The following is a 14101-nucleotide window of genomic DNA, read 5'->3' as shown; positions in this document are numbered from 1 at the left end:
AGGTGGTGGTCAAAAGCAAAATACTAATGACAATTTGTACTTACAACTTCACTAATGGGAAAATATGTTTAATAGGAATGTAAATGTATAGCATATATCAGATTGTGCGCCGTCTTGGGGAGGGTTGGGGGGGAGGAAGGGGAAGAAAAATTTTAAACTTAAAAGCATATGGAAGTGATTATTGATAAATCAAAATAAATTAATAAAAACAATTTTAAAAAAAATTAGAGTCAGGAACTAAGCAATCTTTGGCAGGCTATAACTTTGAGCTAAATCCAAGAAAAGGAATTTCAATAGAGATAAATAGAGTCTTACACTTGGGGTCCAAGTCTCAACTTCCAGAGATAACCTAGACAAGGAATGGCGAAGGCAGAAATAATGTTAGTATTAGTATTAATATTACTAATATTATTATTCCTAGAAATCATAACTTCTAGGTGTGATAAGGCACTAGTTTCTCTGTACTCTCCTCTGGTCAGACCATATCTGGAGTGTTGTGTTCAGTTGTGAACACCACAGTTTAAGTCAATAACTCAGTTAATAAATATTATTTAAGTACCTACTATGTGCCAAGCGCTGTGTTAAGTGCTGGGAATGTAAGAAAGGACAGAAGACAGTACCTGCCCTCAAGGAGCCCACAGTGTAACGGAAGAGACAACATGCAGGCAGTTACGTACAAACAAGCCGTAGACAGGATAAATTGGAAATGGACAACAGAGGGAAGGCATCAGAATTAAAGAGGGGTTGGGAAAGGCTTTCTGTAGAAGGTGGGCTTTTAGCTGAAACTTGAAGGAAGCCAGCAGGCCGAGATGAGGAGGGAGACCATTCCAGTTGTGGGGGACAGCAAGAGTAATAAAAATAGTTTAAAATGAAAGATGAGAGAGAGAGAGAGAGAGAAAGAGAGAAACAAAGAGAGAGACAGACAGAGAGACAGACAGAGAAAGAGAGACAGAAAGAGAGAGACAGAGACACAGAGTCAGAGAGACAGAAAGAAAGAAAGAAATGGGGTGGAGGGAGAAGACCACTAGGATGGTGAAGAGACAAGTCCGTATTGTATGGTTGGTTGAAAGAACTCCAAATTTTAGCCTTGCTAAGAGAGTTAGGGTTGTCAGGATAGCAGGTCTTTTGACATCAAATCCAATATCCTTTGCACTGCATAATTTGAGGAGAAAAGCACTAGCAACTAGGGAGCCTCAGTGAAGGCTTCCTGTAGGAGGTAACATTTGAGTTGAGCCTTGAAGGAAGCCTCTAAGAAAAAGAACTGAGAGAATACATTCTAGACATGAGTTCAAGCAAATAAACAGACAGACAAACAAACAAACAAATAAATAAATGGATGAATGAATAAATAAATAAACAAAAACAAAAACAAAATTTAAAAAAATTAAAAACCAGAATCAGGAAATGGAATGCCAAGTTCAGATAATAGCACCTAGGCCAACACTAGCAATATGACCTAGGACAAGTCATTTAACTTTTCCCAGCTTCAGTTTTCTCATCTGTGATATGGGAAAAAATAATGCTTGCCTTTCTCCCTTTGTGAGGATAAAATAAGATCCTATAAGCGAACCAGCTCCGTAAGCTGTAAGACATTATATAAATGTAATTCTCATTACTATTGTCACTACCTTTATTTGCAGATGTGGATGAGTTCCGTGAATCAGAAGAAAACCTTGAACACATCCCATTCTCCAGTCCACGCTTTCCTGAGCATGAAATGATTAAGAGGTCCCAGGAATTTTATGAACTTCTCAATCAGAGGCGGTCTGTCAGGTTCATAAGTGATGAGCCCATCCCGAGGCAGGTTATTGACAATATCATCAAAACGGCAGGTATGAGACTATGCAGCTGGGTCTCTCGAGGCCGTCGGCTGCATGACTGATGCGACTTATTGAAGAATTTGTGATTTTCAAACTTGGCTCATGAAGTGTAGTGCTCCATCTTTAAGGCTGCACACATCCTTATCTGCCACTGAAGCACTGTTTCTGGAATTCTGTGCTTTCTATTGTCAACCATTTGACTATCTCTAAAGAAGCGACACACATCTTTCACATGCCTTGGGTGTAGACGGAGCAACAACTCATAGATTTCTGATAAATCCAAAGTATCCTAGCCAACAAGTGCTCATTAAAAAAAAAATGCCAAAAGACCCAGAGACACAGGAAGTCATTTTTTCTTCTTTTCTCTTCCTGGAACTAATGTTATCCAGCTATATGCCATGATTCTCTATTAAAAACACTGATTAGTTAATATGCATATATGAATGAACAAATAATAATTTTTAAAAATAGAAAATTAATTTTTTTGTGTAAGAGTCTGTCCAAAAAAGAAAATGATTTGAGAGTTACAGAAAGAGGAAGATTACTAATAAAGTCCTTCTTTTATTTTTTCATCTGATGGTGTTTTGTTCCTATATAAATGATATAGATATAATTATATATACTATATAACCTCTCATTTAGAGAGATTAATTTAGCACATATCTGGATTCATTGTCTCTCTAAGAAAAAACAAACAAGAAAGCATAAATTTAGTTTCAGTTTAAAATGGATGGATCTTTCACATAGGTTCTTATTTTGCATGGAGTCAGAGTCCTTCAATATAATTGTGTGGTAGGGACAGCTAGGTGGCACAGTAGATAGAGCCTCAGCCCTGCAATCAGGAGGATCTGAGATCAAATCCGGCCTCAGACACATAACGCTTACTAACTGTGTGACTATGGGCAAATCACTTACCCCCAATTGCCTCACCAAAAAAAAAAAATTGTGTAGTGGCTCAAGGTGTTTTCTGGATGGCCATAGATACCTGGTGTAATTTTCAAACCTTACTGAGGGTACACAGATGCCTTACCCTAGCTATACTGCAGGCTGCTGGGCCTGCCAGCCAAATGCGCTTGGGTTGAATTAAATTCAATTCAAAAAGGAGTATTAAGTACCTACTATGTGCAAGGCAAAAGATGAAATAATATAATCCCTACCCTTGATGATCTTTCGATCTAAAAGTTATAAAACACATTCACAGAGGTTGTTATACTTTCAAAATACTTTATCTTACATTATCTTATTGATTTTCATGGTATTCTTCTGAGGCAGGTAGTATCAGGCTTGTTATGCCCATTTTATAGCTAAGGAAACTAAGGCCCAGAAACTTGTCTGTGGCCACATAGGAAGTAGCAGATCCAGGAGCTGAAACCTTAATTTTTTGACTCCAAGTGTGCTTTTCTCCACAGTATAAAATATATCTATTTGAAATGACACATCTTGAATTTCTCTTTGCTACAGATGCAGTTGTCTTTCAAATTTGAGGGAAACTGGGCCTTACTGAAATAAAAAGAAAAATAGTTTTCTTTTTATATTTGGGAATACAAAAAAAGTGAAGAACTTTAGAAACAAAGGGAATTCAAAACACCATGAAATTCATGGCATTTATACTAATATGCATTTCCAAAGCAAACTCTTGCTCAAACTAAGCTGTCTTGCCAAGAATAAAATTACCTACCTCCTATTTGAGCATGGTATTCTGAACATCTATGAGACAGGTTCTTAACATTAGTCCCTAGCTGTTCTTTAGTATTTATTCATTCTGCAACTACTTATTAACTCTTGGAATAGGAGGAGATGGGGACATCCCTGCAGTCTTCTGGCCTGACCTTCAGTCTTCAGAGTGACTGTGGGAACTCCCAAGCTGGTTAAAGTCATGAGCCGGTGACCTACTGAAGCCCATCAATGCTGGATACTAAGGCACTGCATACAGCTAACCTACTGTATCTCATGCACCAGTACAAAGCAGTAACAGTTATTTAATCTTTCCTGTGTTGATGTCATCTCCCTAACTAGATTATAATCTCCCTAAAGGAAGGGGTCATATACCATACAGCACATAGCACAGTGCTTTGCACATAGGAGGAAATCTATACAGATTTACTGAGCTATTGATCTGATTTTCATGTGCTTCAAAGTCTTAGAGGCACACTTTTTTTGACTTTGCCTTTGAATTGAATTTATACCTCTCCAGTGAACTTTATAACTTTATTATTTTTTTATTGGCTGTCAAAATGAAGGAACTTTTGGAGCTGTGATAATGTCAGCAAATCAGGCAACCTTGCCCTAAATAATTAGAAAGGTGGTGGTGAATCATTGCAATCTCCAGAAGCAGTGGTATTGTTTCCAGCTGGTTATCATAGAGTCACTTAAAATGAGGCTGATTTTAGAAATTCAGAACACATGGGAAGCCTCTTATGAACTGATAAGGAGTAAAGTAAGCAGAACCAGGAAAACAATATACACAATGACTTCGATAATGTTAAGTGAAAAGAACCCCCAAAAGAAGACAAACTCGGGTAATTAAAATGATAAATCAGCTCCAGAGAAGAGATGAGGATTTGCATCTCTCTCCATTCATTTGAAAGATGAGAAACTGGGAGTATGGAATGTCAATATATGCTGTCAAACGGTTGGGTGCTGCTTAATGTGCTTTCTTTGTTCCAATGGCACGTTCACGTGGGTGTGGAAGTGAGGAGGAAGAAAACTAAAAATGACCATGATGCAAATGCATCAATAAAAAAAATAAAGCATCAAATTTTAAAAAGCATCAATAAAACTTTAAACATGAAGTTAAATGAAAGAAAATGGTGCTGAGTAAAATGGACTGAAGAAGCAAGGAAAGGCATAAATTTGTCCTGTCACTCTGTATTTCAGATCATAATGCTTGGTTTGGATGTTCAGAACATGATTTTATTACCTCCTTTCCTCTCTGGTGATCTAATGGTTAGGATCTGGCACTTTCACTCCATCTGCCCAGGTTTGATTCCTAGTCAGGGAAGTATATTTGGAGCAGCTAGGTGGTAAAATGGATAGAGTACTGGGCCTGAAGTGAGGAAGACTCATCTTCCTGAGTTCAAATCTGGCCTCAGACACTTGCTGGCTGTGTAACCTTGGGCAAGTTTGCTTCAGTTTCCTTTTCTATAAAATGAGCTGGAGAAGGAAATGGCAAACCACTCCAGTATCTTTGCCAAGAAAACCCCAAACGGGGTCATGAAGAGTTGGACACAACAGCAATGACTGAACAACAAAATTCCTCTCTAATCTTCCTTCACATTCCTCTTCTGGGTTTTAATTAATTTATTTTAATTTGCTGGTTCAAAGGAACAGCACCAAGTGGGGCGCACACAGAGCCTTGGTCCTTCGTGGTTGTGCAAGACGCAGAAGTGAAACACAAGATTCGAGTGATCATTGAGGATGAGGAGGAAGTAAATTACAAGAAAAGAATGGGAGACAGATGGGTTAATGACCTAAAGAAACTAAGGTAAGAAATCCAGTAGAATCAACATTAGGTTTTTAAAACTTAAGATGATGGTAACCATAGGATTTCTGAGGATGCTGAGTGAGTTTGTAAAAGTCAATTTACTTTATAAAAATAGTTTGAGTCTGATTTTGGAAAGAATTGTGAGAATAAGGTCAGGGAACTCTCTATTGGTCTCTGTCTCTCTGCCTTGGTCTTTCTGTCCATTTCTGTGCATCTCTGTCTCTATGTCTCTGTCTGTCTCTCTGTCTTTATTTCTCTCGTCTGTCTGTCTTTTTTTTTTTTTATTTGGCTAGGCAATGGGGTTAAGTGACTTGCCCAGAGTCACACAGCTAATAAGTGTTATGTGTCGGAGGCCGGATTTGAGCTCAGGTCCTCCTGAATCCAGGGCCATTGCTCTATCCACTGTGCCACCTAGCTGCCCCTCTCTGTCTGTCTTTCAAATGTATTACTGAAAATTTAACATAGATCGAGCTTAACATTGACTGTTATGGAAGGTAAAGTGAGAAAATGCAACTCCTTCCCTTTTTTCTAGTGGTCGGTGTCAATGGATATGGGACATTTTATATACTGTATGTTTGACTGGTGTGTTGGTTAGTTTTACTAAATTATCTTTCTTTTCTCTTTCTTTCTCTCTCTCCTTCCCTCTATCTTCGCTTCCTTTCCCCTTTCCCTCCCTCCTTTTCCTTCCTCCTTCCCTTCCTTCTTCCCTTCTTTCCTTTCTTTCTTCTCTCCTCTCTCCCTCTCCAAACTTTTTCCCTTCCTTCCTTCCCCCTCCTTTCCTTCCTTCTTTCCTTCCTTCCATCCATCCTTCACCTCCTTACCTCCCTTCCTTATTCCCTCCCTTCCTCTCCTCTCTCCCTCACTTCTTACCTCTGTCCCTCTCCTCCTTCCTTCCTTCTTTTCTACCTTTCTTCTTTTATTGCAACAGAAGATAATTCATTGGATGTGGGAGAAGGGAGAGATATCAAAATAAAGATGATAAAAATTAAAAATTAAAAGTTTGGGGAAAACTTAACATTAAATATCAATATAAAGAATTAAACTTATTTAGTAATGTTTACATTTAAATTAATTTCAATGCATAAAGTATTATCATTTTTCAGTCACTTCCTTTAGGTCCCCCTCAGAATTCTTTGGTTGATCCATTCTTATTCACTTTTCCTTTTCATTCGTGGTAATTAGTGTGTGCTCCCTCCCTGTAGGTCAGGAAGGGAATTAGGGAATTTTCCTTCCTACCTTTGAACTGGTCATATGTGATTCAGGGCAATTAAACTTCTCTTTTCTTTGGATCTAGAGCAGAAGTATGTGAAGCACTCTACAGTGTCTGGCAGGGGAATTAATTGCTTTGTTCTTCTGCACAGAGGTCCTTAAACATTGACCTCATACCAGAAGTTACTACGATTCCTACCCATTTACAAGTATGTTTCCTCCAGTAATGAGCCCATATACATTCCTAACCACAGACTTAAATGAACTACTTCTCCCCAAATGGAAAGTAGAAATAAGAACAAGAAACAAGTATTTGAAGTACTGGGACCTTCTCACTTTCTCCATGCTTAGAAACAAAGTACTTCTGGCCTTTCCTCCCTCAGCTCTCAGAGGACTGCAGAAGCCAGAGGCCCATGTTGACTCAATTGGGTCTACTTTTGCTTTATTCTCTAAAGACATCAAAACACTCTCTAAAAACAGAAGACTTACAAAATTGTATTGTGTTATGAGATTCTGAAATGAGTCAATGATCTTGCTAATAGTGTGCATCATTATTGGCCTATTTGTGAAAAACATGCTGAAAATCAAGTGTAATATTTTTTTTTTCCAGTCCCACTGAAGAGATCTGATATCCTGGCCAAGTTTAGCATAGGCACAAAAGAAAAACCTCATATTTTTTCCCATGTTTTCTACCTTTTGAGTGACGTAGTTGAATGAAGTAGTGTGGTTTTTAACATAAGTTGCTGATACCCATAAACTTCCTAAAGGCAGAGATCCCACATCCAGACTCTTTAATAGCCTTACTTCCTCCCATTTCTCCCTTTCATGCACTCTACCTTCTAGCCAATCTGGGCTACTAGCTAGTCTCCTAATTCTCTTACCTCTGAGCATTCAACTGGACTCTTCTCCATTTCTAGCACATTATCTCTCACCGCTGCCTTCTTGGTCTACAAAGCAACCATGCAAGGAACACAAAATTGTACCTTGGCAGCTAGGTGGTGCAGTGTTTAGACTATTGGACCTGGAGTCAGGAAGCCTGTTGAGTATAATAACGGGTGCATAATAATATAATAAATGGGTATGATAACAGCACCTACAAAATCTAGCTGCAGCAACTTACTAACTGTATGATCCTGGCCAAGTCACTTAACCTCTTTGGCATCGGTTTCCTTAACTATAAAATGGGTATAATAACAGCACCTGCTTCTCAGGGTTGTTGTAAGGATCAAAAGATACTATTTGTAAAGCATTTAGCACAGTGGGCAGTTAGGTGGCAAAATGGGTAGAGTGCCAGTCTTGAAGTCAGGAAGACTCAATTCCTGAGTTCAGATCTGGTCTTAGACATTTCCTAGCTGTGTGACCCTGGGCAAGTCACTTAACCCTGTTTGCCTCAGTTTCCTCATCTGTAGAATGAGCCAGAGGAGGAAATGGCAAAGCACTTTGCTAAGAAAATACCCCACATAGGGTCACAAAGAATCAGACATCACTGAAAAATGACTGACCAAACTAGAGTTTGGTCCTAAATAAGGCTTGCTTGCCTCTTGCTTGCTATTGAAACTGACTTAGCAAAATGGGATTAGGAAGGAATGTTTCTGGCTGAGATTATCAGTTAAGGCTCTATGGAGGAGGTGGTTTGGGGGCTAGATCGTGAAGGATGGATAAGGTTTTAACAGGCAGAGACTATAAGATATGCTGTAACAGAAAATCCTCAAAGGCACTAAGATTACACTGGACAATTTTCCTTTGAACAATCTGCTATATTATCAATATTGGGCAGAGGTAAAAGAACATAAAGAGTGGTGGCAGTAACCAAAGAAGGGAATATCTGAGAAGTAGAGTTTTTATATTATTATAATATGAGAAATAGAAAAACAATCATCTAGGGCCTTTGTTTCTTTTATCCTTTTGTACCTGAACAGACAAAACAAAAAGTAATTTTTTTTTTTGCTTTTTTGGCTAGGCAGTGGGGCTAAGTGACTTGCCCAGGGTTACACAGCTAGTAAGTGTCAAGTGTCTGAGGTCAAATCTGAACTCAGGTCCTCCTGACTCCAAGGCCAGTGCTCTATCTGCTGTACCACCTTGCTGCCCCTAGTAAATCTATTTCTAAAATTTTAATTGAATGATCTTTTGAGGATAATAAAAGAATAAAAAAAACACTTTTTCCTTTTAGAACCAACTGGATCAAAGAATACCTGGACACAGCACCTTTTCTGATTCTCATTTTCAAAAAAATCTATGGCATAACTTCAAGTGGCAGAAAAAAGACTCATTACTACAATGAGATCAGTGTTTCCATTGCATGTGGCATTCTCCTTGCTGCCCTGCAGGTATGTTATTAACCCAGTGGGCCAATAAAGGGGAGATACAGTATTTGGTGGTGGAAAAGAAGAGGTCTTCTGGGGATACAATTGAAGGCTTTACTTAAAAATTCCTACTGAACTTCAGACTCTATAGAGATTTGCCAGTGTTTTATTCATTAAAAAAAGAAATCCTGTCTCTGCATTTCTAAGCAAGGTAGCTCAAGTAGAAAATATATTCAGAAAAATTGCTTTGGTGATTGTCATGACCCAAAAACATAGCTGGGAATTTTTGGTAACAAGTCATTTCCAGATTAGTTACTACATCAGAGAAATTATAGCAGTTTGTGTCAGTCAATAAATGTCTATTAGGTACTTAGTATATACCGGCCACTATCCTGAGCTGGGAATGCAAAGAAAGATAACAATATGGTTCCAGTTCTCAGGGCGGACGTTTTGATGGGGAAATGACATTCAAATGACTGTGTACATGCAAAGTATATTCAGGGTAAATTGGTGGTCATCTCAGGAAGGAGGCACACTAGCATCAAGGGAGACCCAAACAAATCCTTCAGCCTCTCTGGTAGACATGCCTGAAGAACTCTGGAGTTTAATTGAAGTTCTTCCTTCCCCTCATACCTGGATTCATTATTGTCATTGGATCAGACTAAATGATTGGATGGATCTTTTCAAGTGATCACAGTAAAGGGGTTCTGTAAGAGATCATAGCTGGAGAGATTAGTGGGAGTTATATTGCAGTTAGAAGGATGTTTTTTAAATCATATGCACAATCGAACTTGGTGATTCTTGGAACAGAATGAATCAGAAATCTAGCTGGGATTTTCTCACTATGGTACTTTGTCATACCAGCCAACCCAAGGAGCCCATCTACCATTTCTGTCTTCATCCTGCCCCCAGTATTTCCTCTAATATCATCATCAAAGCTTTCAAACTGGATGGCCTCAAAGAAGACACATAAGAATGGACCTTCCTCTGTTCTTTGAGGAGGAGGACTATTGCATTGACATTGTATTAATGCCAAACTTGGTTGACATGCTGGTTAGTTTTGCTGAACTGCTTTTGAAACCTCTTTTTTATTCTTTGTTATAAGCTTAAGTTGGCTCTCTGGGAGGGCAGGGAGGACATATATTGTGAAATGTAGATGATTTAGAAATAAAAATATGTTCATAAAATTTTTCATCATAACATTTCAAGCTATAATGGACCTTGGATGAAGGTCATCAAATCCAATCCCTTTATTTTAAAAATGAGAAAACTGAGGCCCAGAGAATTAAGTGCCTTTCTTAATGTCATCCAGGTAATGAATCTCCGAGCTGGGATTCAGACTGTAATCTAGGACCCTTCCCACCATGCCATGATAATATAAGAGAGACTCGTGTATTTTATTCTTTTCAAAAAAGTTCCAAATTAGCCATTTCCATGTTTTCTAACACAGCTTTGCACCCCACGCCTGACTCTAATAGAGCAATATAAGAGTTATTCTGCTTCCTTGGTCTACAGGTAGACCTTCAATCATCAGTCCTTCACAGACCCCTGAAGGTCATGGTGGCTCAAGCCTTAATATATCTTCTGTTGACCTAGAGTTGCATTAGAATCCAGCGACCACAGCTACTTTCTTCCTCTCCACATTTCATTTTGCTGTTGAATTTGCTGCCCTCTAGCTTTCAACAAGTCCAGTTATGAATGGTCCTACTCTCACCCTTTCCTACACATGGCAACCAGGATTTATGAGGGAACGAAAGAGGAAAAAATGGTTCCAGACAGCCCTCACCTGGACAAACTGTGTATTAACTGCCTATAGGCTTTGGAGCTGCATGGGATAACAGCATCTCAGTGACTCCATCTGTCATTGAACTTCAGCATTTTCAGGTGGCCACGAGGTCGGTCTGATCCTGTTGGATATATAGTTAAGACCAGATAATTTTAGACAAACATATGATTTTAGCCATATGGCAATGTCATCATTTCTTTCATCTGAGCTGGACTTACCAAACATCCATCTCTGGAAAATTATACCTTTCTTTTTCTTAGGTAAAATTATCAAATAAAACTAGCTTTTCCATTCCTACAAAATATAAAGTGGTAACAGCTGGGTTCAAATACCACCTCAGATAGTTATTAACCATGTAATCCTAGGGGCAAGTCACTTAACCTCTTTGTACCTCAGTTTCCCTATCTGTAAAATGAGGGATTAGACTCATTGTCTTCCAAGGTCCCTTCCATCTCTAAAGTTCTACATTTTTGAGCCTGTCATGTGTAGGAAGTGTGTAGCTGGGGTCTGGGGATAGAGAAGGAACTAATTATCTACAGCTGGCAACCTTCAGTCTTTTTTTTTTTTTGCCCTGTAACTTCTGGGGAATGATAGACACTAGATTAAAAAATCCAAGACTTGAAGATCCCAAGTCAAGATTTTTTTTTTTGGTTGTTGTTGGGAAATGGGGGTTAAGTGACTTGCCCAGGGTCACACAGCTAGTAAGTGTTATGTGTCTGAGGCCGGATTTGAACTCAGGTCCCCTGAATCCAGAGCCAGTGCTTTGTCCGCTGCACCACCTAACTGCCCCCCAAAGTCAAGATTTGAAAGGACCCCAGAAGAGAGGCTTTCCCTGCTGACTTGAGCATGTGGCTTCTCTTCTTTTAGAATGCAGGCCTTGTGACTGTCACAACTACCCCTCTCAACTGCGGGCCTCGCCTGAGGACATTGCTGGACCGCCCTGCCAATGAAAAGTTGCTGGTGCTCCTCCCTGTTGGGTATCCCAGGAAGGATGCCACAGTTCCCAACTTGAAGAGAAAACCCCTGGAGGAGATCATGGTGCTTGTGTAGACTGGGAGTTTCTCCCTTGCCTCTCTATCTTTCTTGTTCTTCCCTTCTTCCCTTTCCCCTACACTCAGCAGCCACTCACTACAGATGCTGTTAGGCCTTTTAGCACTCCATTTCTCAGGGGTGACAGCCCCAAGGGTTAATAAATGGTCCTAATCTCCCCAGCACTTTGGATCTGATGACTCCTAAGGCAATGAGCAGTCTGATGAGGTGAACAGACAACATTCCATTTAAACAGCCTTTCGTTGGCTGTCACATTTCCCATCCCTGTTCCAGAATGGAATTCAAGTATGCCTTAAGTTCCCCTGTTTATTTTATGAAATCATCAGCAGTTTTGTTGGCTAGAGAGGAAGCAAAGAATTATCAGATAATTCAATGAGTTTCTAGGAAATTTAGCTTTCAAACTGAAATAAATTCAGACTAGTCACGCAGCCTTTCCCCTCAGACTCCCATAGCTTTTATTTATGTGGACGTTTTTCTTTTCTTTTCTTGCTACGTGCCATTCAGAGCTTTGCTATTAGGAAATGGTACCTCTGGGATGCACAGTTTTTAACGTGCTCTATGGAGCTGGTAGCATTTTTCATCCATTCTTTTCTTGATGATTGCACACAGGTATTCAGTGAGGTAGAAATATCTATTTAACGAGCAATGATAGCGAACAGCTAACATTTATATAGCACTTAGTATGTGCCAGGCACTGTGCTAAATGATTTACGACTATTTTCTCATTTAATCCTCACAACAGCGGGGAAAGTAGGTGTTATTGTTATTCCTGTTTTATACACGAAGAATTGGAGGCAAACGGGGATTAAATGACTTGCCCAGGGTCATACAGCTAGTAAGTGTCTAAGGCCAGATGGGATCTCAAGTCTTCCTGACTCCAGGCCCAGTGCTATATTCACTGTGATACCTGGCTGGACACTGCACTTGTATGACGTCCAGGTCAGTTCATTAACATTTCTTAATTGTCTACTATGTGAAAAAAAAATAGTTGCAGGTACTTAGAGTGTTATAAAGACAATAATACACAGTCTTTGCTCCCAAGGAGTTTGTACTTTGATAGAATGAGATCACAGGAGTTAGAGCTGGAAAGGAACTCTTGTTGTTGTTGTTGTTGTTATTGTTGGATTGTGTCTGACTCTTTGTGACCCCTTTTGGGGTTTTCTTGGCACTGATGCTGGAGTGGTTTGCCATTTCCCTTTCCAGTTCCTTTGACAGATGAGGACACTGAGGCAATCAGGGTTAAATGACTTGCCCAGGGTCACACAGCTATAAGTGTCTGAGGCCATCTTTGAACTCAGTAAGACTCATCTTCCTGACTCCAGGCCAGGCACTCAATCTACTGTGCAACTTAGCTGCCCAATCCATATGGTACAATCAAGCAAACGGTGACCATGAAGTCAGAGAACTTTGGTTGCAATCTCACTTCTGACACTCCCTATATGTCTTTGGGCAAGTCACTTAACTTTCTTGGGCCTCAGTTTCCTTATTTGTAAAATAAAGGGGTTGGGCTAGATGACCTCTACGGTCTTTTCTACCTCTAAATCTGTGATCTTGGGCATGAGTATTTGCCCATGTTCTTGGGAATCTGTGTGGTGCAAGACAGCAAATACTCACCATGGAGTCAGAGGACATCTCTCTTCTGACACTTCCTCTGTGACCTTGGGCAAGTTGGCCTCAGTTTCCTCAAATATAAGAAGAAGGGGTTGGACTATATGGATTCTGAGATCTCTCCTAGCTTTAGATTCTTTGTAGCTTATGATCACTTCCCCAAGGAGACCCGTCCAGTACAGATTTACAATAGAAAAATGCCTTCCACGTGCTATATCAGTTGTCCATAATGGCTGAAGCAAAGGGTCTACCTTTCATAAGGGAAACCCCAGGATTTCAGAATTCAGCGTAACTTGTTCCTGGATGTAGAGATTTCATTAGCAGGCACAGGATCAATAAGGCAGCCTCAGGGAAGAGGTATGACAAGATAACCTACCCTTAACATAGCCCCGCAAACATCTCCAAAGTCTTATTTCTGATTGGGACTAATTCTAGCCTGTTCAAATCACTGGTAAGAGAATTGCAGGCAATGAGTCAGAGCCCAATGTCTGAACACCCTAACAGTCCAAGCCTTCCACATAGAAGTTTAGGGAAGAAGAAGGAGAGTGTTGGCAAGAATTAAAGACACACCCAACCCTCCACCTCTAGAGTGGATGATGAGAAGTTTGGCTTTGGAGGCTTTCTAGAGACTGAAGAGTGGGAGGATTGTCTGAGGAAGAAATTCAGCATAAGAGCCAAGTGATCTCACAGCATGGGTGGGATGTGGGATGTACAGAAGGAGAAATGCACAAAATCCATTTAAGCAATGCCTGTCATTTTTGAGGATGGTCTCATAAAATTGCCCTTGCAGAAATGGAGGATCTTAGGAATCAAAGGAAATGAATGGTGTTATTGTGGAGTC

The 14101-nt window shown here is 39.8% G+C and overlaps 1 protein-coding gene across 1 annotated transcript in view; it reads left to right on the top strand.

Moving 5' to 3' along the window:
- The window catches only part of IYD (iodotyrosine deiodinase), a 33377-nt gene extending 21564 nt beyond the window's left edge, over positions 1–11813 (top strand). Inside the window, exons 2-5 of the mRNA XM_020986771.2 lie at positions 1641–1832; positions 5145–5304; positions 8684–8840; positions 11470–11813. Coding sequence (XP_020842430.1) covers positions 1641–1832; positions 5145–5304; positions 8684–8840; positions 11470–11652 — 692 coding nt within the window. The 3' untranslated portion in view covers positions 11653–11813. The remainder of the gene's footprint in view (positions 1–1640; positions 1833–5144; positions 5305–8683; positions 8841–11469) is intronic.
- Positions 11814–14101: the final 2288 nt, after the last annotated feature.

This window comes from Phascolarctos cinereus, unplaced genomic scaffold (assembly GCF_003287225.1).
Source record: "Phascolarctos cinereus isolate Bilbo 61053 unplaced genomic scaffold, phaCin_HiC Scaffold_5;HRSCAF=322, whole genome shotgun sequence".
Lineage (NCBI taxonomy): Eukaryota > Metazoa > Chordata > Mammalia > Diprotodontia > Phascolarctidae > Phascolarctos > Phascolarctos cinereus.
This window is presented reverse-complemented; position numbering and strand designations above follow the sequence as displayed.